The following is a 24,258-nucleotide window of genomic DNA, read 5'->3' as shown; positions in this document are numbered from 1 at the left end:
CAGTCTTCTGAATGCCCTGTTTTATTTTAATTTTTGAAGGCATACTTCTTTTGGATAAGCTGTGACTGGCAGTGATGGGAGAGCAACAGTTCATCAGTGTTGACCCACTCCCATAGGCGGCAGTTAGGGATGGAAAGACCTGCCAATTTTGGTTCTTCATTTCTCACTTTTCCAATATTAAATTCAGTTCTTCCAAACATTAAATTCAGTTCTTCAGAATTTTGCAGCAATTTGCTGGGGGAGGGGAGGGCTCATGAAAATTCATCAGCATTTTGGTGTGAATTTCTCCTAATAAGCACATTTTTGTGGCCTGTTTGGATGAATGTTCCCATTACAGTCGTACCTCAGGTTAAGTACTTAATTTGTTCCAGAGGTCTGTTCTTAATCTGAAACTGTTCTTAACCTGAAGCACCACTTTTGCTAATGGGGCCTCCTGCTGCTGCCGTGCCACTGGAGCACGATTTCTGTTCTCATCCTGAAGCAAAGTTCTCATCCTGAAGCAAAGTTCTTAACCCGAAGTACTATTTCTGGGTTAGCGGAGTCTGTAACCTGAAGCGTATGTAACCTGAAGCGTATATAACCCGAGGTACTACTGTACTGGACTCTACTTCCTTGAAGGTTTTTAAGTAGAGGCTGGATGGCCATCTGTCATGCAGGCTTCAGTTCAGATTCCTGCATTGCAGAGGGTTGGACTAGATGACCCTTAGGTCCTTTCCAACTCTACAATGATTCTGTGATTTTTGCAAGCAGATTTTCCTAATATAATGCATTTTTATATGTTATTTTCACCTATGTATTTAATTTTTATACACACTTTCCCCATTCATATGTATTTTTGTCACCATTGTTTGGTTGGGAAATTGGATTGCAAAATTCAGATATGTGTGAATTTTGAAAGATGCCTGTATTTCGGTTCTCATACTGGTTCAAAAAGTGCAACTTTGAGAGACTGCAACGAGCGCACACCGACCTCCCACACTAGTATTTCAGAGGGTCCTTCAACCTTTCAGAACAGCTTTCCAGGGGGATCTGCAAAAACTAGCTCTCCTCTTTTTCCCGCTCATGAAAATTCTGGATCCAACATTCTAACACATTAGGTCTTGTTTCTGTATTCCGAGAGCATGTTTGCAATGAGAATATAACATCTGTACTGGCCATAATGCTTATTCTCATTACAAATGCCTCTTATGTGCTTTCTGTTCTGCATGAACAGTGATCAGATATTCACATAAATTGAGTGAGAGAGGCCTATTAAATCTTAGGGTTTTTGCTTCTCGCTTCTTAGAGATATTTGTGTTTGTATTCACTGCAAGCACATGCAATTTGCTCAACAGCGCTTTGATATTGCTCCTTCAGCATTTATCAAATGTGATCTCTCTCTGTGTGTATTAATTTAGGGGATGTGCTGCTTGCCACAGCCTTTCTGTCCTATTCCGGTCCTTTTAACCAAGAGTTCCGAAATCTGTTGTTAACCGGTTGGCAAAAAGAAATGAAAACCAGAAAAATCCCATTTGGAAACAATCTGAATCTCACAGAGATGTTGATAGATGCTCCCACGGTCAGCGAATGGAACCTTCAAGGGTTGCCAAATGACGACCTGTCTATACAAAACGGCATCATAGTCACAAAAGCAGCTCGTTATCCTTTGCTGATTGACCCACAGACTCAAGGCAAGATCTGGATTAAAAACAAGGAAACCAGGAATGAACTTCAGGTAAACTAGATTCCATTTTGCTTATATTCCTGCTCATTTGTAAAGGCATTTTAGTCAGCAGCGATGAAAATGTGACCCGTAGCATACATCACATATTCCAAAATAACATTTTAATAAAGAACGTATGGGTACTAAAAATGACTTTGGGTGCATTTTGTAAATAATCAATATTGGGATAGAAGACTGTGGCGTTCGTACAGAGCTCCCGGTCATTTCACAGACTATTGACCTGTACACTACTGCTTTATTCTTCCGCTGCCACCAACCAGGTTTCTTCTGGTGAAATACTGAGTCTCAGTCAGGTTGTAAAGTCAACAACGAAGATTAAAGTTGAAGAACAAACAGGTTTTAAATATATTCAGAATGGTTTCTCAAATGCGCGCCCTTAACTAGATGTGGCACTATCTCACACTGTCACACTCTCCTCTCTCAGTTCTATCCCTGTCTCTCACTCTAGCTGTCACAACCGCTATGTTCACCTTTTACGGGCTCTGTCTGGCTCTGACTGCTCTATCTCCCAATGGTAAAGCCCCAGGGCTGAGCCTCAAAACCAGGTAGGCTCCGCCTCTGAGCTTTCTCATTGGTCAATCTACATTAACCATTTCCATCCCCCTGTACAAACAAAATCACAAGGAATGGGCAAATGACACAAAGACTAACTCCCTTTCTGTACATAATAATAATAATAATAATAAAATAATAATAATAATGATGATAATAATAATAATAATAATAATAATAATAATAATAATAATAATTGTACCATGCCCGTCTGACTGGGTTGCCCCAGGCACTCTGGGTGGCTTCCAGCATATACAAAAACATAATCTAACATCAAACATTAAAAACTTCCCTGTCTTCAGCTGTCTTCTAAAGGTTGTATAGTTGTTTATTTCCTTGACATCTGATGGGAGGCCTTCCACAGGGGTGACGTGACTACCAAGAAGGCCCTCTGTCTGGTTCCCTGTAACTTCACTTCTTTCAGTGAGGGAACCGCCAGAAGGCCCTTGGAGCTGGACCTCAGTGTCTGGGCTGAATGATGGGGGTGGAGACGCTCCTTCAGGTATACGGGTCCGAAGCAGTTTAGGGCTTTAAAGGTCAGCACTAACACTTTGAATTGTGCTTGGAAATGTACTAGGGGGTAACACTGGCCCACTTTTTCAGACCGCCATTTATGATCCCACTCAGTACCAAAAAATAGCTCACATAGTCAAGGGGAGCATGGGACAGAGGAGAAAGTTGGTTATTCCCCTTGTGAGCAAACAGCTTAATAGATGGTCAGAATGCTTCTATTTTCAGATCACCTCTTTAAATCACAAGTATTTTAGAAACCACTTGGAGGATAGCCTGTCTCTTGGAAGGCCATTGTTAATTGAAGATGTTGGCGAAGAACTGGATCCAGCTTTGGACAATGTGCTGGAAAGAAACTTCATCAAAACAGGCTCTACATACAAGGTGAGGGAAGTAAAAATGTTCTTTAAACTTACCGTCTGCTGCATTAACAAAAGTGTAATTGCTTACATGGCAACTGTTTGAAATACCAAGTGTTGCTTTACTAAAGTAAAACAGTTGCGTGTTGAGACCCCGCAGCCACCCCCTTGTTAGGAAATAACTCACACAAGGACACAGATATTAGGTTTATGTTATTGGGCAAATTTAGGGCATAACTTTATTGAATTACAGAATGTGAGCGGTATCGGCTTAGGCATTGATTGGACCCAACTATATCTGACTCCTGCCCGCTGCGCAGGAAGTCCAGTAAGGGTAAGCCACCGGTAGGGGGAGCCCTGTCGATGCGAACCAACTCAAGCTCCTCCCGGTGTTCCCGTGGGGGTCGTGTCAAGGCCCTAGCCCCCAACCAGCCTTCAGACAAGATCAACACCCCCGGATTCCTTTAACTGAAAACCCTTAAGCATGGAGGGGCAGGTGATGGCCACACCTCCCCTCCCCCCCACAAGGTCAAACAATGCCTAACCACAACCCTAACAAAGTTGTGATGATTGCTACGAGGTAGGCGAAAACCAAGTGGCCAATGCCAATTTGCCAAGTGGAAAAATTCCTACCAGGCCCCTCGGACAACCAAGGTGACTAACCGAAGTCCATAGCAAGGCCAGTGCCTAACCTGCAAATAGGGAGGGAGGGCAGGTGATTGAGGAAGTAAGCCAAAGAGGAAGTTCCTTGGCTCGCTCCTCGGTTTAAACTGGCCCGGCCACGCCCCCCCAGCCAGCGGATTGGCTGGCCGGGCTCTAACATGGCTGGGATCCCCCAGGCAACGGGTGGGGAGTGGGTGGCCACGCGGTCCACTGCAACTCCTCCCCACTGGGAAGTGGAGCGGATTAACAGAAGCTAGGTGTTGCACCCTCAATAACAAGCCGATGCTTGAAAGAGTACTACAATAAAGCTTCTTTTGGGGCTTCTAATTCTCTTCTACTCCCATCATCGCTTTTGTTAATTAGGTAAAAGTTGGGGATAAAGAAATGGATGTAATGAATGGCTTCAGACTTTATATTACCACCAAGCTCCCGAATCCAGCATATACCCCCGAGATTAGTGCTCGTACCTCCATTATCGATTTTACTGTCACTATGAAGGGTCTAGAAGACCAGCTTCTAGGGAGAGTCATTCTAACAGAAAAACAGGTAAGTGAGAAAGAATCTCTGACAATTCTGGAACTATCATTTGTACAGAGTTTTGTTGCCGTTTACCGTGGTGATTTTTTTCTGTTTTCTAACATTGGAATGGTGAGCTTCACAGCTTCCTGAGATGCAATGGGGACCAGACAAAACAACACTCCAGTAAAATAAGTGAGATACTTGAAGCAGAATCAACACAATTCAGCAACGTTTTCTCTCTCATACATCTCCTCTGCTTTCCCACCTACTTTTTCTGTGTTTTATATATATATTTTTAAAAACTTTTTTACATTGCATATGGACGTATGAATCTGCATGAGTCATGCCCATTGTCCATTTTGACTGACAGGTGGCACTTCAGGGCCCTTTCCCCATCCCTCCAACCTGAGGTTCTTTAACTGATGATGCTGTTGGAGTTCATAGTCTACGTGCAGCTTGGCAAGTGAGCAATTAGTGTTTTGACTACAGGCTAGGGAGACAAGAGCACAGGAGAAATTTGTCTGGAGATTAGAGGGCCTAATAACAGCTCAGTGATTGTCTGAGGTCTCTTATATAGGCAGCATGACCTATGACATTGTTTGTCTAGTTAGGAGTAACCTGGAGTGCTTGGAGAGGGATAAAGTTCATGTCTGTATATAGTAACTTGTATATAGCTTGGGAGTTTACTGCCGTATATAATAAACTACAAAACCAGTCGTCAGCTTTGTTCCTGACCGTCATCCAGACTGAGCAGTCTCGATCGTTGCCTAGGAAAAACTGCACTACTCTGCTAAGTTGTGCATCATAGAAGAAGTTCAGAGGTGAAGAAACTGGTCCTAGTTGCATGCGAAAGGACTTCAGAAAGTGCCCACAGGCTTCGGAGTTTTAACAGATGCCATGGGACTTTATTGGGGACATTCTGTGTGTAAGACATATTCAAAGCATACTATCTACAGCCGAGTGATCATTCCTTGCCCCAAAGGCTGCCTTGACCCTGGGATTGCACCTGATAAAGTTTTTTTTAAAAAAAGATATTTATTGTGGTTTTACAAAACATAAGTTTACAAAATAAATAAAAAAAAGTCACATAGAAAGACAAAGATACAAAAAAGAAAACATAGAAAAATACATAAAAGGAAAAAAAGAGGAATAAAAATACAAAATACAAAAAACAAAAAGATAAAAAAGAATTAAAAAAAATCCATTTTTAGTAACTTTAAACTCATAAGCTTGTTTCCTTGACCTCCTCACACCTCCCCTTTTCGTATTCCCATTTAAATAATCAAATCAGCAAATCCTTACCTTCTTTCGTTTATCTTAACTCTATATCTTAACATATTATAACTATATTTTCATCCATTTATCAATTCATTTTTGCATATTCTTATTAACTTTGTTGCTAATGCCACTTATTTTCAGTCCAACATCATTTTAACATTCATTAATTTTACAGTGTTTCTGAAGGTAGTCTTTAAATTTCTTCCAGTCTTCTTCCACCAACTCTTCTCCCAGGTCTCGGATTCTGCCAGTCATTTCTGCCAGTTCCACATAGTCCATCACCTTCATCTGCCACTCTTCCAGGGTGGGTAACTCTTGTGTCTTCCAATACTTTGCAATAAGTATTCTTGCTGCTGTTGTAGCATACATGAAGAAAGTTCTATCCTTCTTTGGCACCAATTGGCCGACTATGCCCAGGAGAAAGGCCTCTGGTTTCTTCAGGAAGGTATATTTAAATACCTTTTTGATTTCATTATATATCATCTCCCAGAAAGCCTTAATCTTTGGGCACGTCCACCAAAGGTGAAAGAATGTGCCTTCATTTTCTTTACATTTCCAACGCACCTGATAAAGTTTGAAGAAGAATGGCCAGCACAAGCATTTCCCTTTCACATAATATTTCAAAATCTCATCCATCTTTATTAACCTTGAGAGGTTAAGGCCACACCAAACCTTCATTCCCTAAACCTGTTTAACCACTACAGGACACAGTTTTTCTGCAAACTTCAGAGTGGGACATTGGTAGCCTCATCCTAGAACTAGGTTTCCCAAGAATCAGGGAGTAATGATGACCATGTTGGTATTTTACAAGGTTTTCAGTATCGCAATGTATAAGGCAAAGAATATTCTTCTTCCTGGCTGTGTACCAGACACTCTGTTGGTTCTGACCTAATGGCCAAACCATGGTTTAGCTGTTGGGAGGGTTTGAGCCCTCCCCTCTCTTCTGTGACTTCCTGGTTCAGGCAACCATTGTACCTGAGTTGACAAACCATGGTTTGTGCTTGCCCTATAAACCATAGTGACATAAGATAGCATGGATTGACCTCCCCATGCCCCCCCCCATTAATGTGGCAATCAACTCATTAAAAAATTGCTTCATTGAGGCTTTGCTGAAGAGCGTATCAGTTTTGGAAATTTGTGTAATGGGCTACATCTGTGCTTCCGGTTTTAATACTTTCTTTAAGTGTCTCGATTAGCAGGTTATGTTACGCAGTGGCGTGTAACATGTCTACATTAAAATGAGATTGTCTTGCACAATGATGTTTGGAGTATAGTACTAGAATTACTATATATATATATATATATATATATATATATATATATATATATATATAATGTTGCATGTGAAAATTACTGCTGTTGTCCAAAAAAAAAAAAGAAGAAAAAAAGAAAACCTTGTAGGCATGAGATCACGTGCTAGAATGTTGCAATTACACCTGTTTGTATTCTGGAGACGTTTTGCCTCTGCAACCTTTTCATCTTGAAATGGAAACTAATTAAAACAAATGAAATGAGCAAATGTTCCCTCATTTCTTTCTGGATTACCTTTTCATCCTTTGCTTCAAAGGTATTTGCATTTTTAATGTTCAGATTTCCTATCACGGCTTGTCCAAAGAAAGCTCATAATTCTCATAAATTACTTTCACAATCCCCAATTACATTTCCTTTTGTTTCTGCAGATTGTACATGCCATAGGTCTGTCTTCCATGCAGGAAGATTTTTTAGCTCGTTATGGTCAAGTCACATCCTGCAGAATGAAGCCCACTTTTGAATTAGATGCAAATTAACTTTTTGATGGCACTAACAATGTGAAATTAATCATTCCTGTCTGTGCAACAGTTGGATCTATTGTAGTGTTTTATCCAAGCATAAATATTATGTAGCATAACAGGTTGCTTGTAAGATCAGTCATTGCAGTGTGGCTGGGAAAACTCCAGAATTTTTTCCATGGTGTTGTGACATGACAGCTGCCACACCATCTAGTTTGGTTACCTAGTGAAGTGCTTGCCATGGATTCCATAGTGTTCAAGATCTGCTAGAACTAGGAATGCCAGGAGATTTAATTCCATCTGGAGTTCAGGATGGATTATCCAGTTCCACTTGCAAGTGGCTCCATTTCTGGGAGTGAAATTGGACCCATCAAGTTCCAGTGGGCTTTGTTTCAGAAACACTATGTGAAGTGATGAAGGAATGGGTTTCTCAAATCTAAAACCTGACTGTGCAGTCAGTTTGAAATGGGCCCCCAAATCCCCATTTTTCCTTCTCCAAGGGTCCATTAGCTAAAATCCATTAACTTGAGCACTTGAGCCAATGTATAACAGGAACCCAGCTGTATAAACAAAGCTCTCTCCTTTATCAGTCTGTGACGCTTAATGGATGGCCTTGTCAGTTCCGAAGTGGAGACGGGATGGCAGAGCTGGGGCTTATCTTATCTTGTAGGTTGTAAATATCCTGACACACTGACACACAGACCTTGCAAGACACCCCCGCGCTCGGGGATGGCGCCAGGAGTGCTCTTAAAGTTGGTGACCTTCTTACCCCAAGATAAGGAATACAGGAACAGGAACATCCTTTTATGGTCAAGAGTATAGGAACAGGAACATCTGTTTATGGTCATGGATGTCAACTTACGTGTATAAGCTGACGTGGCTGGATTCCTGGGGAGGGGGCAAGGGGACCAGAAAGGGTATATAAGCTGTGTGTAACCACTCTTTAAGTGCTCTTGCTGTGAACTGACCACGCAAGTGCCTTTCTGCTGCTCCGGAGAGCAGAAATAAACAACTCTTTCTCTGAAGCAACCTCGGTGTCTTTTGACTCTTTCCTCCCTCTCCGGGAGCAACGCTCACCCAACCAATCGGTAAAGTCTAATAAGGCTACAGTGAGATCTGGTTTGGTCTGAGGCTTTGAAATGGTCTTTGCCACATTGATGGGCTGGACCTCTCCATCCTTGCAAGGATGAGTTCTGCAGGCCACTTGGGTTTTCTTCAGAGTCTGGATTTCATGCATGTTCCTAGTGGAAATAAAAAATCAGGTATCAAGGCATACCTGTAGAAAGGGGAAGGGGAAAGCTGTTCTCATCTAGACATTATTATAAACTACAGCTCCTATAACCCCTGTCCATTTGCCATGCTGGCTGGGGCTAATGGGAAGTGGAGTCCAAAAATCATATATGGAAAGCCACATTTGGGGTCTCAGTTACATTGCCTGTTATACCCATTACTGCACTGCCTATACTTTTGACTTTGTGTATTGTATACATTAATGAGCCTGCTTCTGACAAAGCATTTCACTGATGTGTGGCTTCATGGTGAACTTTAACAGGAGCTGGAGAAAGAGAGAACGGATCTGATGGAAGATGTGACTGCTAACAAAAGAAAGATGAAAGAACTGGAAGATAACTTGCTGTACCGGCTGACAAGCACACAAGGCTCTCTGGTGGAAGATGAGAGTCTCATCATTGTACTTAGCAACACAAAGAAGACGGCAGAGGAGGTGACACAGAAATTGCAAATTTCTGCAGAGACTGAAGTACAGATTAATTCAGCCCGAGAGGAATACAGACCTGGTGAGCAGAATGCCCTCTAGTGATGGTGACCCAACTGTCTTAAGTCAGTGGTCAGAATCATGATTGGAGCTGGGAGATGACAGTATGGAAACATGGGAAAAACCAGATTATATAGCTAATACAGAGATGTGTTAGTCTTTGAAAATAGTGTCTGGCAGGTCTATAGTTTCGGGAATTGATGTTTTCCTGGTCCCACTTCACTTTGCCCATACGATCAATCCATAGCATTGCTGCATCCTTCCATCCTCATCAGTACATACTTTCACCATTCCATGGGGTACTTGAAAATGTGTCTTCTATTTTTCTCCTCTTCACTCCCAACCGATTTGTTTTAATTTATCTGTATGTACTTACTGCAGGGGTGCGGACCCTGTAGCTTGTGAGCTAGTTGTGGCCTGGCATGGGACCCAGTTTGGCCTATAAGGCCATTTCCCCCAAACCATGCCCACCTGCCCCACACCTGATGACATCTGTGGATCGGTTGCATGACAGAGGTCCCTGTGGGGAACTTGGTCGCACAGCTGAACCCTGCAGGGAGCATGGCTGAAGTCAACACCCATCATCTAAGGGGCAGGGAGTTCATCCTTAATGGAACAGCTGCATGACCAAGTTCCTCACATGGAATTCAATCATGCAGCCGATCCCAGAAGAAAGCAGGGTTGAAGTCCTAGGCATAGGGCTGTCCAAGCCCCTTCTGCTGCTGTTCCCAAGTGCCTGTCAACCAGCTGGTGTTGGGCACTTGGAAAGTGCTGTGCAAAAACACTTTGGCAGTGGCCTTCACCACCCACCTGTCTGCAGAAGTAGAGAGAGATCTTCTTCTTCTTTGGTGATCACTCATAGCCGAGTAAGATTGTCTCTTAACAGTGAGTCCGGAAGTGACTGTGGGGGCTAATTCTGGATCCACACATTCTTCCACAGTGGGGACATAGGTTTCCAGGTAGGAGTTGATCACGGTGAGGGTTTGCCAAGCGTGCCTTCCTCTTAACACGTTTCTCCCTTTTCGTCCTGAGTTTGAGCATCTTCAAAACCCAAGACACCTTTGGTAAAGGCTGTTCTCCAATTGGAGCACTCGCAGGCCATTGTTTCCCAGTTGTCACTGTTTATACTACATTTTTTTAGATTTTCCTTGAGAGAGTCTTTAAACCTCTTTTGTTGACAACCAGCATTATGCTTTCCATTTTTAAGCTTAAGTTTAATAGAGTAGTTACTTTGGAAGACGATAATCAGGCATCCACACAACACAACCAGTCCAACGAAGTTGATGTTGAAGAATCATTGCTTCGTCACTGGTGCTCTTTGCTTCTTCCAATACACTGGCATTAGTCCGCCTGTCTTTCCAAGTGATGTGTAAAAAATTTCAGAGACACCATTGATGAAATCATTCGAGGAGTTGGAGATGGTGTTTATAAGTGGTCCATGTCTCACAAGGCTGGCTGCCAGGCCAAAAATGTTCTACACCTTTGTTACATCTACATATTACGTATAGTCTTATGTATGAAGTCCATTATAAGATTTATCCAATGGTGTATTTTATTTTATCTTGTTTTACTTTATTTTATTTATGAGATCTTTTTTTTACTTACCCATCACCATATGGTCCCAGGCAGATTGCCATAATATAATATACAGTTATAAAAGTAAGAAAAGCAGTTAGTTATAAAATCAACAACAAGGAAGTCTGTTCAGAACAGTAGAGATTCAGCAAAGCGTTATTACTGTGTTGATGTTGCATCTCTCGTGCTCTTTGTTGAGAAGCCACTGGAGGGAGAGCTGTATCTGTGATAGATGCTCTTGGCTTAATCCACACTGGAAAAAATGTATAGAAACTGGATTATTTTGCTGAATGCCCATTGGAGATTCGGAAAATGATCTGAACTGTAAATTGATTCTGGAATGGATCAGGCTGCCAATCTCATTGGTGATTGCCAGAGTCTAAGATATTTCTGCAAGGGTTCTGGCCCTGCCTCTACCTTCTCCATTTCTCCAACCTGTCTGGGTGGCCTCTTCAGATGTGCTGCAACCTGAAACAGGTTCCCAAACCCCATAGTGCCCTGATTAAAAATAGATATGGAAGTGCACACTTCAAAAATCCAGTGGCTGAACTCCCAGAATTCTGGGGCTCATGCCATCGTTGCGATGCATTGCTTTTCTGTGACTTCCTGAATTGGTGTATTAGTGGAATTTCACCCATGGAACAGAAAAGCAGAAATCTGGAGCACGCACTGCAGTTTTAAAATAGGTGGATGTGTGGCTTGCTGCAAAGCATTAAGACAGAAAGAAAGAGGTCTGGAATTTTTCTATTTGCAGTATATAGGCAGTGGGGTTTATTGTTGAAAACAATGTTCTATCAGGTCTCGTTCAGACTTCCTTTTGTGACCCATATCCAAGTGTTCTTCTTCTTCTTCTTCTTCTTCTTCTTCTTCTTCTTCTTCTTCTTTTTGTCCCAGTGCTTTGCCTGGGAAAACCCATGTTTTACCTCTGAATTGGAGCAACAACAGTAAAATATGGGTTTTTCCTGGGGAAAGTGCTGGGACAAAAAATAAAATAAAATTCATCAACAGAGCTCTAAAGCCTGGACTTGTACCTGGAAAATGTGGTGCAAATGAGCCCTCTGTTAACCATGAACAACATGTTATTATTTGTCCATCAGAAGACCACCCGCTTTTGTATTGCATTCTGTATTTTGATCATATCCAACTTTTCTTTTCTCCAGTTGCAACAAGAGGAAGCATTCTCTATTTCCTGATAACCGAGATGAGTATGGTTAATGTCATGTATCAGACTTCACTCCGACAGTTCTTGGGCCTGTTTGACCTTTCCCTTGCTAGGTAACTATGACAAGTGAGATCTTTCCCTTTCTGGGGATTGGTATTGTTATAAGAAAAACTGCTCCCTTTCCCTTATGGGGTATTCTGGAGCCTGTATAGAGTCCTTAAGTGGGTTTCCTATCGGTAGCAGAAAACAGGCCAGCCAGAGTATATTGAGAAGCAAAGCGGCTAGTAAGTATGATCTTTATTAAAGGACCTGTTGCAACAGGGTCCCCACTCACCACACACAGAGGGAGACGAACCCTGAACAATGGTGTGCAAGCCCTTATATAGACTTTTGAAATGGCCCACCCTGTAGCCCAAGGTAAAGGTAAAGGGACCCCTGACCATTAGGTCCAGTCGTGACTGACTCTGGGGTTGCGGCGCTCATCTCGCTTTATTGGCCGAGAGATCCGGTGTACAGCTTCCGAGTCATGTGGCCAGCATGACTAAACCGCTTCTGGTGAACCAGAGCAGTGCACGGAAACTCCGTTTACCTTCCCGCCGGAGCGGTACCTATTTATCTATTTGCACTTTGAGGTGCTTTTGAACTGCTAGGTTGGCAGGAGCAGGGACCAAGCAACAGGAGCTCACCCCGTCGCGGAGATTCGAACCGCCAACCTTCTGATCAGCAAGTCCTATGCTCTGTGGTTTAACCTGCATCCCGGTAGCCCCCCCCCAAAAAAAACGTCATGCATACATCACAGAAGGAGGTGGTCTATGGCAGAAATCCTGTCTGCCAGGATACCTGATAATGGTCGCTGATTGCATTACCTGGGCAACCTGGCCATTCTTTTGTGATGGTTAATACTTCAGTTCCTAAATCCAGGTCACAGGCTTACCCTATTCATACACAAATATGCCCATAAGACAGGATATGCAAGCAAAAAGACAATGGGAAGGCTTTTCCCCATTTGCCTCCCTTACAGCAGAGGAATATTTGAGGTCATTGGGAGAGTCAGAATGGCTTCAGGATTGCTCTCCCATACTATTTCAGACGCGTGGTTCATATATTTAGATATGTGTGCATTTATGAATATTTATTCTGTATTTGAGACCTTACAGTTCTCATAACAGTATATAATCAGATGGCCAGACTGTTTTCAAGGAGTCGGAAGTGATGCAAGGAAGGCAGCATCGTTTGGAGTGTTCCTTCATTCACTTTGCGCCACTGTTTTCGTTTGGCATGTCGTGGACATTGCACAAAAACTTAGCAAATCCATTTGACCAGAAATGAGAGCAGGATAGGGAAAACAGTGCACAAACCGTGATCCATAACAGCACTATCATTTGTCTTAACTGTCTGAAAATCTAGAGTCTTTGGTTTCGCTTGATGACTATTTCCCCTGTGTTTGCGTTTGCCATTGAATGGGCAAAGTAACCTAATGCTGTCATTATAGTACAATCCTTTTTGTATTGATTTCCACACAATTTCTCAGTTTAAGTAAATTCCTGATTGCATCTGCTAAGCTTCCCCGCTCTATCCCTCTCAAGGGCTGGAGTCTTCTCCCAGGGTTTTGTCTCCAAACTATCAAGAGCTTGGGAGAGATAGTGAGCAATGTAATGAAAGGAAACAGAAATCCTACCCGGAAAACAAAAATCCTCTTAAGCTGTGTACTGACATCGGAAGCTTAAAGCTGCGTTCAAGGGCTTGAGCTTCTGTTGTTTAAGACGGGGAAATCACTTCAGAGGCAACTGAATAATATGTCGTCCACAGAGATTAGGGGACCCTGGTTAACCAGAAGCAATTTGTCTCTAAAGGGCAAAATAACTGCTTGCCCTTCGCTTATTTGTCCATATGATCAGCAGGCAGACACACAATAATGTGTGTGATGGGCCTGTTGCTGGCCCTTGAGTTTACCTTCGTTGGAAGGAACCAGTAGGTCAGTAGCAGTTGGTGGCACAGTGGGGTGACTTTATTAGATAGAACTCTGTCTTCACAAGCTTCTCACCTGTGCCAGGTTTTCTTAAAAAATAATAATCAGGCAGAACAGATAAGGATAAAGATAATACATTTCAGTATTTGAAGCCGAAATACTGTGCCCTTCCATCTATTGATAAAATAGTTTAGCTCCCTTACTAGGTCCAAAGGTAAAAGGTAAAGGACCCCTGGACGGTTAAGTGCAGTCAAAGGCGACTGTGAGGTTGTGGCGCTCATCTCACTTTCAGGCCGAGGGAGCTGGTGTTTGTCCACAGACAGCTTTCCGGGTCATGTGGCCAGCATGACGAAACCGCTTATGGCGCAACGGGACACCATGACAGAAACCAGAGTGCACGGAAATGCTGTTTATCTTCCCGCCTCATCAGTAGCTATTTATCTACTTGCACTGGCGTGCTTTCGAACTGCTAGGTTGGCAGGAGCTGGGACAGAGCAACGGGAGCTCACCCCGTCACAGGGATTTGAACCGCTGACCTTCTGATCGGCAAGCCCAGGAGGCTCAGTGGTTTAGACCACAGAGCCACCTGCATGGTCATAGTAAGTAGTAAGCTTAGCTCCCTTACTAGGTCTAGTGTAGTAAGAGTTCTGTTGGATCACGGTGACTGAGCAGCTTATATGTCGATTTGGCCACTGTGACTGCCTGTTTCCGCACATGTTCGGGCTTATGAAGTGCAGCTTTGAAAATGCTTTCTTTTCAGAAGAAAAGGCTTTCAAAAACCTCACCAATGGCACTAGATTACGCTTTCATTCTCTCCTTTCCCCACTTTCTTTTGAACAGGTCTGTCAAGAGCCCCATTACGAGCAAGAGAATAGCAAATATCATTGAGCATATGACCTATGAAGTATATAAGTACGCTGCACGAGGGCTTTATGAGGAGCACAAGTTCCTGTTCACATTGCTCCTCACCTTGAAGATTGACTTACAGCGGGGCAAAGTGAAGCACGAGGAGTTCTTGACCCTGATTAAAGGTCAGAGCTACTGCATAAAATGTGCAACTTACTGTGTTCCAACCCGGTGCAAATGTTCAAATTCTCCATGCAACGTGGCAGGCAACCTGTTGCCCTCCAGATTTCATTAGACTACAACTCCCATCAGCCTCAGCCTGTGCTAGGAATGGATGTCATGGGAATTGTAGTCTGGGAACATCTGGAGGACTACAGGGCCCCCATCTCTGCAGTAGGGGATATGGAGAATGCCAGTATGCTGGTGTAGGCCTCTATGCAAAGTCCAACACATGAGGTACAGGTGGGGCAATTGTGCCATGGGAAGAGGGCAGCGCAGTCACAGCCCATCCACCATGAATAGAATTTTAAATATCTGACTTTATATATTTAGTAGCTCTTTTCAACTGGTTTTTGCTGTAATGTCTTTTTTCAGGTGGTGCTTCTTTGGATCTGAAAGCTTGTCCACCTAAACCAGCTAGATGGATCCTGGATATGACTTGGCTGAACTTGGTGGAGCTCAGTAAACTGAGACAATTTTCAGATGTTCTTGACCAAGTAGGTGATTGACAGGAGGCAAGGATTAAGCAGTGTGACACGTTTCATTCTCTTGAAGGATTCTGTAGATATTTCAATGTCACATGCCTTTTATGCTTCAGAGGAACTGCTGACGTGAACCTAGAAAAGTGAAGTCCAAGCCTGCCTCAAAATGTATTTTCCATTTGACTGGCATGTGTTAAGACAATCGTGTTGGAAGGCCTCAATCTCCATGCTGAACAGATGTTTCGGAAGCAGATTTTCTGTTTCTGGTGGACCATTTTCAAAAGAAGGGAATTCCAAAATTGTGGGACCACTACTGAAAAGGTCCTCTTGCAAATAGAGACTAGTCTCATCTTCCACGATGGTGGCAACCATAAAAACATTTACAGATCCCAAAGCCCAGGGATGAATATATGGAAGAAGACATTCCTTCATATATCCCAGGCCCTGGCTGTAAAGTCCAAGACTACACAGCTCCTTAAATTTAGCTCAAAAACTAACTGGTACCCAATGAAGCTCTTGAAGCATTGATTCAATATGCTCATGAGGCTTGCCTAAGATAAAAGCCATACTGTCACACTTGGGACCAAGTGAAGTTTCTGAGGTGTCTTCAAGAGTGGGAATGCACAAAGCGCATGACAGTGGTCAAGCTGTGATGCTGCCATTAGCATGGACGTTTTCTAGAAAGGGACACCCCTAGTCCTCCATTAAGATATCTGAAACTAAAAAATAAATAAATCTTGCTATCTATGCTATTTAATAAACATATTCCCGTATTTGTTCTTAATAGATCTCACGGACAGAAAAACAGTGGAAAATCTGGTTTGATAAGGAGAAACCAGAAGAAGAACTTGTTCCCAGTGGTTATGACCAAGCTCTGGACTGCTTCAGACGCCTCCTCCTCATAAGGTCTTGGTGTCCTGATAGAACGATAGCTCAGGTAGGCCAAAAGCTGTGCTGGTCCCGGGGGGAGGTTACCGTGGGGCGAGGTCCAGGACCTGAGTCGAGGGTCGGCAGACAGTCCTCCACGGGCGAAGTGGGGTCCAAAGCGAGGAGCCGGGCAAGGACAGGAACTCTGGGGGAACAGGACTGGGTGCTGGCCGAAACAGCTCTTCAACGACTTTGCTCCCGCAACCTGGGACCGGGCTGACTGGCCTTTATCTTCTCTGAGGCTTGGGGCGGTCCCAGCCCCCAGGAGACCTGCCTCTCCTGGCCTTAAGGCAAGCACTCCTCCTGGGAGAAACCAGTTCCCTCCGCCTCGAGCCTCTGCAGCTCAGGAGAGGCTGGAGGGTTACTGGACCCAGGGGAAGACTCACCTTCCCCTGACAGGGCTGGGAGAGGTGCACCTGTAGGCACTGTGTCCTCAACCCCCTCCGGAGCCAGAGTGGGTTCACCTGGTGCCAGCTCCTGAGGATCCGGCACAGGTGCAGCCGCTTCAGAATCAAGGCCCTGCCCCAGTTCAGCCGGCCCTGGAGGCGGGGACTCCTGTGCAGGCTGGGATTCCTTCGGTTCAGCCTCTGAATCGGATTCCCAGGCCATCACAAAAGCTTTGACTAGGATGGGAATAGAATGCCGACGGGGGGGTTGGGGCTCAAAGCAGTTCTAAAGTGAGCATTATAAGCAAAGAGATCCTTACATGTCAAAGCTCCTGCAGTCCAACACAGTAGGAATCTTTCCCATTCCCAACAGCACCTCTCTTACCTGCTGATGCTCCAAAAATGCCCACCCACCAATACCCTGTATTACCAGGAAGACATGAAGATGGGAACCTGTGTTTCTTGAGATATATAGTTGTATCCATGGTTTGATGTCTCGTAAGAACTGAAAACTTGGTATGAAAATCAGTGTGGGAAAACTGGTGCACATCTCCTTTTCTTTTCCACTAGGCTAGGAAGTACATTATGGATACCATGGGGGAGAAATATGCAGAAGGGGTCATCTTAGATTTGGAGAAGACTTGGGAAGAATCCGATCCTCGCACTCCTCTCATCTGCTTCCTTTCCATGGGCTCCGATCCCACTGATTTCATCATTGCTCTGGGGAAAAGGCTGAAGATTGAGACACGCTATGTGTCCATGGGCCAAGGGCAGGAGGTTCATGCCCGCAAACTTCTGCAGCAAACTATGGCACACGTGAGACAAATTCTCTACTTTCTTTTAGTGCAGATCAGTCTTTGAATTTTTCCAGGATTTTATCGGTCATCAACATGGGTTAGGCTAGGCATAATTGGCTGCTGATCCATGCAGAAACTGGTTCCTACAGAGACCTTGTGCCACCAACAGAGACAGCTTCACACCACCTTCTCCTGGTAATGTCTAGTAAACTTGAGACATGATGCTGTGTGAGATTACTCAGAATTAAGTCCCATTGTGTTCGAGGGGCTTACTTCCTAGTTAGAATGGTAGCCTACAGTGGGAGGCATGACGTTATCATGTCTTGAGTTTCCCTACTCTCATGGCCGCTTAAGAAGTGGGGCAAGGAATTGACAAATGCACATTACAAGTGAGAGAATGGGAAATGGTGTGGGTTTATTGCTTCCATTCACGTGCTCACAGTAATGCAGGGGTGGGAACCTTTTTCCAACTAAATATCAAAAAGAACTTTCTGAAGGTAAGCTGTTTGACAGTGCAACAGACTCCCTCAGAGAGTGGCAGACTCTTCTTCAATGGAGTTTTTAAATTAGATGTTGAATGGCCAGTTTGGCACTCATGCACTTGCTATAATGTCTAGATTGAGCAGGTTGCTGGTGCCGTAAATGGGCTGGGCATAATCTCATCACGTGACAGGATCATACCCAATCCATTCAGGTCATCAGCAACCTATCAAATCTGCTCTTCAGGTAAGACCAATTGTTCTTTTCCATCCAAGGCTAGATATATTCACATGAGTTACCCTCACTAGTGACAATGGAATTGCCAGCTTTGGTAGGAGAGAGGAATTTCAACAGGAAAAACCAAGACCAGGCATAGGCAAACTCGGCCCTCTGGCTGTTTTGGGACTACAATTCCCATCATCCCTGACCAAGGGTCCTGTTAGCCAGGGATGATGGGAGTTGTAGTCCCAAAACAGCCAGAGGGCCGAGTTTGAGGAAGCCTGACCAAGACTATAAACTCTGTTGCTATTTGTACTGTTGTTTGTTGAGACATACATTTGTGTGCTGCATGTTAGGTTGAATAGTCAGCTGGTTGTTCATGTTTGAATTAGGTTGAATAGTCAGCTGGTTGTTCATGTTTAAATTAATTCCCCGTCCCCCAAATAAAGCTAATTGCCTCTAATTGAACAGTATATTCTTTCAAGAACAGAATCTACATGGTAAGAGTTTGAACATCCACCCTGATTGGGGAGAAAGAGGTTTGAGGCTGAGCTTGGTTGGGCTTGGTCTCCATCTGTATGAGGACGGAGAGCAAGAAAAGGATGCACACTGGCATTGAAAAGAACTAGAACAGCATTGTAGGCATATGAACTGTAGTATCACCAGCAGAAAACAATCGCGAAATTGGTTTGGATTGTGTTGACTTCCAAAATGAATATCAAATCAAGTTTCTTCAATGATTTCCCTTTCTTAGGGTGGATGGGCGCTTTTGCAGAATTGTCACCTGGGTCTTGACTTTATGGATGAGTTGATGGACACGATTGTTGAAACAGAAAATGTTCACGAGGCCTTCCGTCTGTGGATGACTACGGAGGTCCACAAGCATTTCCCCATCACCCTTCTACAGATGTCTATAAAATTCACCAATGAGCCTCCCCAAGGACTCAAAGCTGGCCTGAAGAGAACCTATGGAGGTGAGGGACTTGCTTTTCCCTCTCCCCTTCAGTATCTCTGCGATTCCACCCCCCCCAGTAGCTTTTAATAGGGGCATCATGAGTGATCAGTTCCTACAAGGAATTGCACTCTGTGCATATATTTAAATATTTAGTCTGGGTCCTTAAAAAACACAGTGATGTATATTATTTTTGTACAAGTAATGTCATATGGAAGTATTTGAAGAAATGGAATAGGACTAACAAATGTAGCTCTAGAAAACGAAATGTGAGTACTTTGCTATAATATGGTCCTCCTATAAGGCACTATAAAAACTAAAGCTCCTAATTTATCTCAGTAATGCTGAGCAAATTATCACCCATCTGCTACCATGAAAGGTGTACCTATTTGACATTTTTGTAAGGTCATCACATGTCATTTTTGCATCAAATTGCCATTCAACTCCCACAATACAACCTTCTCCTTTATGTGCGTGCCAGCTAAGATCCATGCATTTGGTTTTGAGTTCATTAATCCATAATAAATGTGTTCATCTTTAAGGTAACACATGACTCTTCATGGTATGTTGCTGCATGAGTCTAACATAGCCACTCCTCTGGTGTTATGGATATTATCTAGAAGTGTCTTTGTGACAGGTGTGAGTCAGGATCTGTTGGATATCAGCAACATGGTTCAGTGGAAACCAATGCTGTATGCTGTAGCCTTCCTACACTCCACGGTCCAGGAAAGGAGGAAATTTGGACCTCTGGGATGGAACATTCCTTACGAGTTCAACCAAGCTGATTTCAATGCCACAGTACAGTTTGTTCAGAACCATTTGGATGACATGGACATCAAAAAGGTACTTGGCTCTGCAGTTTAGCAACTTAGGTGGTATTTGAAATACAGTGGTACCTCAGGTTACATACGCTTCAGGTTACATACGCTTCAGGTTACAGACTCCGCTAACCCAGAAATAGTACCTCAGGTTAAGAACTTTGCTTCAGGATGGAAACAGAAATTGTGCTCTGGCGGCACGGCGGCAGCGGGAGGCCCCATTAGTTAAAGTGGTGCTTCAGGTTAAGAACAATTTCAGGTTAAGAACGGACTTCCGGAACAAATTAAGTACTTAACCTTAAGTATTTAACCTACAGTACACTGTAGTGTGGACAATTAAATTGTTTCAGCAAATGGATTCTTCCTTCTACGTCCGTGTATAAGTTGATCAGTGGTGACCTATGGCACGTGGGCCTAACTAGGGCTGTCACACCTTTGAGGGCCAATCACAGCCACATTTATATCTGCCTCATGTCATATGACATCGGGTGCATGTGGTTGCAAAGGAAGAATTGGGAGAGAATGTGCACCCAGTTCTTTCCTTGTGGTCAAAATCTAGCACCTTTTGAATTTGGTGCATTTACCATCACCTTTAAAACTTAGATTAAAGGTCCATTAACTTTGATGTGCAGAGTGGAGACTTCAACACTCTCTGCACTCTTACCGTCTATGCTGCTGCCTAACTTATTTATTATTATTATTTATTGAATTTATATATTGCCCTATACCGGGAGGTCTTGGGGCAGTTCACAGAGTAAAATCAAAATATAAAAGCACAAAATACATAATCAAAATAAAAACAACAACCCAATAACCGCCCCACCCCAAAAAAACACATTTTAAAAGGGCTTCAGAACCTCACAACATTTAAAGTAAGACAATTAACAAACTTGGAGAAGAGCCACTCATCAGAAAGACTATGCTCCCAGAAATATCTGCAGCAATATTTATTGGCAACCAATTTGGCCTGGTGCCTTCCTGATACAGAGACAAAAATAGCTTTGAAATAAGAGTGGGAGGGGGGGGAAGCTTTGGTTGTTGAGCAGATGTAATACTAGAGTTTCATCTACCGCAAAATGATGGAGATCAGATTATGTAGGGTGAAGAAGCAGGTCTTGAGGGGTCGGGAGATGGATTGGGGAAGTGATCTGACTGCAATGGTTCAAGTTTGACTCTCAGAAGTCTCGGAATTTTCAAAATCAGCATATTTATATCCATCAATATATAGATACACACACACATTTTTAGTGTCCTGCTGCATGAAATCATGCCGCACCCTTTTCTGTTTTTGTTTCAGGGTGTGTCTTGGAATACTGTTCGTTACATGATAGGGGAGATTCAGTATGGTGGCCGAGTTACGGATGACTATGACAAAAGGCTGCTCAACACTTTTGCTAAAGTGTGGTTCAGCGAAAACATGTTTGGCCAGGACTTCTCCTTCTACAAAGGTTACAGCATACCCAAGTGTGCTGTGCTGGACCAGTATCTTCAGTATATACAGGTTTGTATAGTTAGCAGCAACTTCTCAGAAGGAAAACCTAAGAGAGGATCTGTCGGAATTTGTTTTCTCTCCTTTGTGAGGCCACTCTACTGCTTTACTGGCGCTTTAATTTAGTTTCCCATAGGCAAATTCTGTTTCCCGTAGGTGGGAAAGCTGACGACATACACAAGGGTGTCTCAAATATAAAGGACTCTATGCCTAGATGTAGAGATGGGTGGAATTTGTTATTAGTGGGCAGATACAAATTTGTACTGCTGATCAGGAAGTCACCAATTTGAATCTTGCCTGTGTCATGATTTACTAAGTGGGATGCGGGTAGTGCTGTGGTCTAAACCACTGAGCCTCTTGGGCTTGCCGATCAGAAAGTCGGTGATTTGAATCCCCGTGATGGGGTGAGCTCTGCCCTAGCTTCTGCCAACCTAGCAGTTCGAAAGCACACCAGTGCAAGTAAATAAATAGGTACCGCTGCGGCGGGGACGTAAATGGCAATTCTGTGCACTCTGGTTTCCGTCACGGTGTCCCGTTGCTCCATAAGCGGTTTAGTCATGCTGGCCACATGACCCGGAAAGATGTCTGTGGACAAACGCCAGCTCCCTCAGCCTGAAAAGCGAGATGAGCGCCGCAACCCCATAGTTGCCTTTGACTGGACTTAACTGTCCAGGGGTCCTTTACTATGTGGCCTTAGGCAAGCTACTCTCTCAACCTCAACCCCCCCCTCTATAGTAGGGGTGAGGAGGGGATAAACTGACATACTTTGTAGGATTGCTATAAGGATTACAAATAAATAGTGCGAGTAGGGCCTTTTGAACGTTTGAAAGTGTTATACACATGTTAAGTACTATTATTATTATTCTCCTGCTTCACTCAAGGGTTTCTTGAAAGTGTTTATGGAAGTCATTATTAGCTGAACTGCTGCACTCTTACAAACCATGTAAGAAACCAATTCAAAAGTTCATATATTTAGTGGATACTTCAGTGCTATTTTTCTAGAAAAAGAGATGCCAGAACTCACCATGAACACCTCCCTTGTTCTCATAAAACGGCAATGGCGCCCACCAGAGAGGTGCTGGAACTGAGGTCTGGCAAGTTCTGGCTGAAAAAAAGCCCTGGATATGTGCATACCAGTGCCATGACTTTTAAACTGCATCTATTTGAATTATTCTTTTGTACTCCAATATCCTATTTCCCTGACCTTTTCAAAATGTAATGTAAAGGCTTTTATCAGTAAGATATGAACATGGTGATACCTACCCCATTTTTCATTCTATAAGATGCAGGAGAACATAAGACACACCTAGTTTTTGGAGGAGGAAAACAAGAAAAGAAATATTCTGAATCCCAGAAGCCAGAACAGCAAGAGGGATCGCTGCGCAGCGATCCCTCTTGCTATTCTGGCTTCTGGGATAGCTGCGCAGCCTGCATTCACTCCATAAGATGCACACACATTTCTCCTTACTTTTTAGAAGGGAAAAAGTACGTCTTATAGAGCGAAAAATACGGTAATTGTTTTATTTGTTTTTTCTTCAAAGATGACATTCCTCTTCTATTTGAAAGCAAAGAGGGGAAAATCTGGTTCATATTGAAAACCTATCCTACACACACACACACACACACACACACACACACACTGGCCACCTATCTTCATAAAGCTTGCATTTCTTAATCTTCTGGACTTTACCTTTATATTTAACCACCTAGGGTTTGCCTGCTTACGATACGCCAGAAGTCTTTGGGTTGCACCCCAATGCTGACATTACTTACCAGAGCAAACTTGCAAAAGATGTGTTGGACACCATCCTCAGCATCCAACCCAAAGACAGCTCCAGTGGAGGAGGTGAGACCAGAGAGGCTGTGGTTGCTCGATTGGCTGATGATATGGTGGAGAAACTTCCTCCCGACTACATTCCATTTGAGGTAGGTGTCTAAAATCAGGTGAGTTTGCTTTCTCTGCAGACTTGCCCAGTTGAAAGAAAGGCTTTCTATTCTGGGTTTGTTTTTGGATTTTTTTACATTAAAAAATCCAGCTGCTGATATGGTCTAAGAGAAAATTATATATCAATGGTATCTAACACCGAGTAAATTGGCAAAAATGTATAAATCTAAATCAAATACGTGTTGGAAATGTAAGGGGAAAGAAGGTTCTTTTTATCATATGTGACGGTCTTGTAGTAAGGTTAAAGCTTACTGGGAAATGATATATAATGAAATGAAAAGGATGTTTAAAATAACCTTTGTAAAAAAACAGCCAGAAGCTTTTCTTTGGGGAGTTATAGTGACAGAACTACCCAAACTGTATAGAAACTTATTCATGTATGCTACTACAGTGGCAGGAATGTTACTTGCTCAAGAATGGAAAGAAGCAGAAGTCCCAGCAAAGGAAGAATGGATAGAAAACTTATGGAATATGCAGAAATGGCTTACTGGAAGAATAAGAAATCAAGATAACATACATATATATATATTATATGTGTGTGTGTGTGTGTGTGTGTGTGTATGAATGGAAATGGTATACAGTATTGAATATTTACAGATAAATTGTAAACAGATAAGAACATTGGCAGGATTATTGTAATAACCTGCAGCTGCACAAGAGTAAATATTTAAAGACGAATAAATGAGCAAATTAAGTTACCATAATTTGGATATGCAGAAGATATTAAAAATAAATTGAAGGACCCGCAGAAAGAAGGGGAAGGAAGTCAAGCTTTGAAATGTCAAAATTATTATAAAACCAGTGAAATGTATAAACTTGAAAAGTATAGATATGTTTTTTTAAAT

General features: G+C 43.0%; 1 protein-coding gene across 1 annotated transcript in view; it reads left to right on the top strand.

Annotated features, from left to right (window-relative positions):
* The window catches only part of DNAH5 (dynein axonemal heavy chain 5), a 98,549-nt gene that overhangs the window by 60,985 nt on the left and 13,306 nt on the right, over nt 1–24,258 (top strand). The window contains exons 30-42 of the mRNA XM_083623652.1: nt 1,398–1,714; nt 3,014–3,169; nt 4,171–4,353; nt 8,926–9,169; nt 11,883–11,997; nt 14,694–14,884; nt 15,294–15,415; nt 16,188–16,337; nt 17,284–17,529; nt 18,964–19,183; nt 19,799–20,004; nt 21,277–21,480; nt 23,179–23,394. Coding sequence (XP_083479778.1) covers nt 1,398–1,714; nt 3,014–3,169; nt 4,171–4,353; nt 8,926–9,169; nt 11,883–11,997; nt 14,694–14,884; nt 15,294–15,415; nt 16,188–16,337; nt 17,284–17,529; nt 18,964–19,183; nt 19,799–20,004; nt 21,277–21,480; nt 23,179–23,394 — 2,570 coding nt within the window. The remainder of the gene's footprint in view (nt 1–1,397; nt 1,715–3,013; nt 3,170–4,170; nt 4,354–8,925; nt 9,170–11,882; nt 11,998–14,693; nt 14,885–15,293; nt 15,416–16,187; nt 16,338–17,283; nt 17,530–18,963; nt 19,184–19,798; nt 20,005–21,276; nt 21,481–23,178; nt 23,395–24,258) is intronic.

The sequence above is a fragment of the Podarcis filfolensis genome (genome assembly GCF_964270895.1).
Source record: "Podarcis filfolensis genome assembly, chromosome: 7".
Classification (NCBI taxonomy): Eukaryota; Metazoa; Chordata; class Lepidosauria; order Squamata; family Lacertidae; genus Podarcis; species Podarcis filfolensis.
Note: the sequence above shows the minus strand (reverse complement) of the source record. Positions and strands in the feature narration are given on the sequence as shown.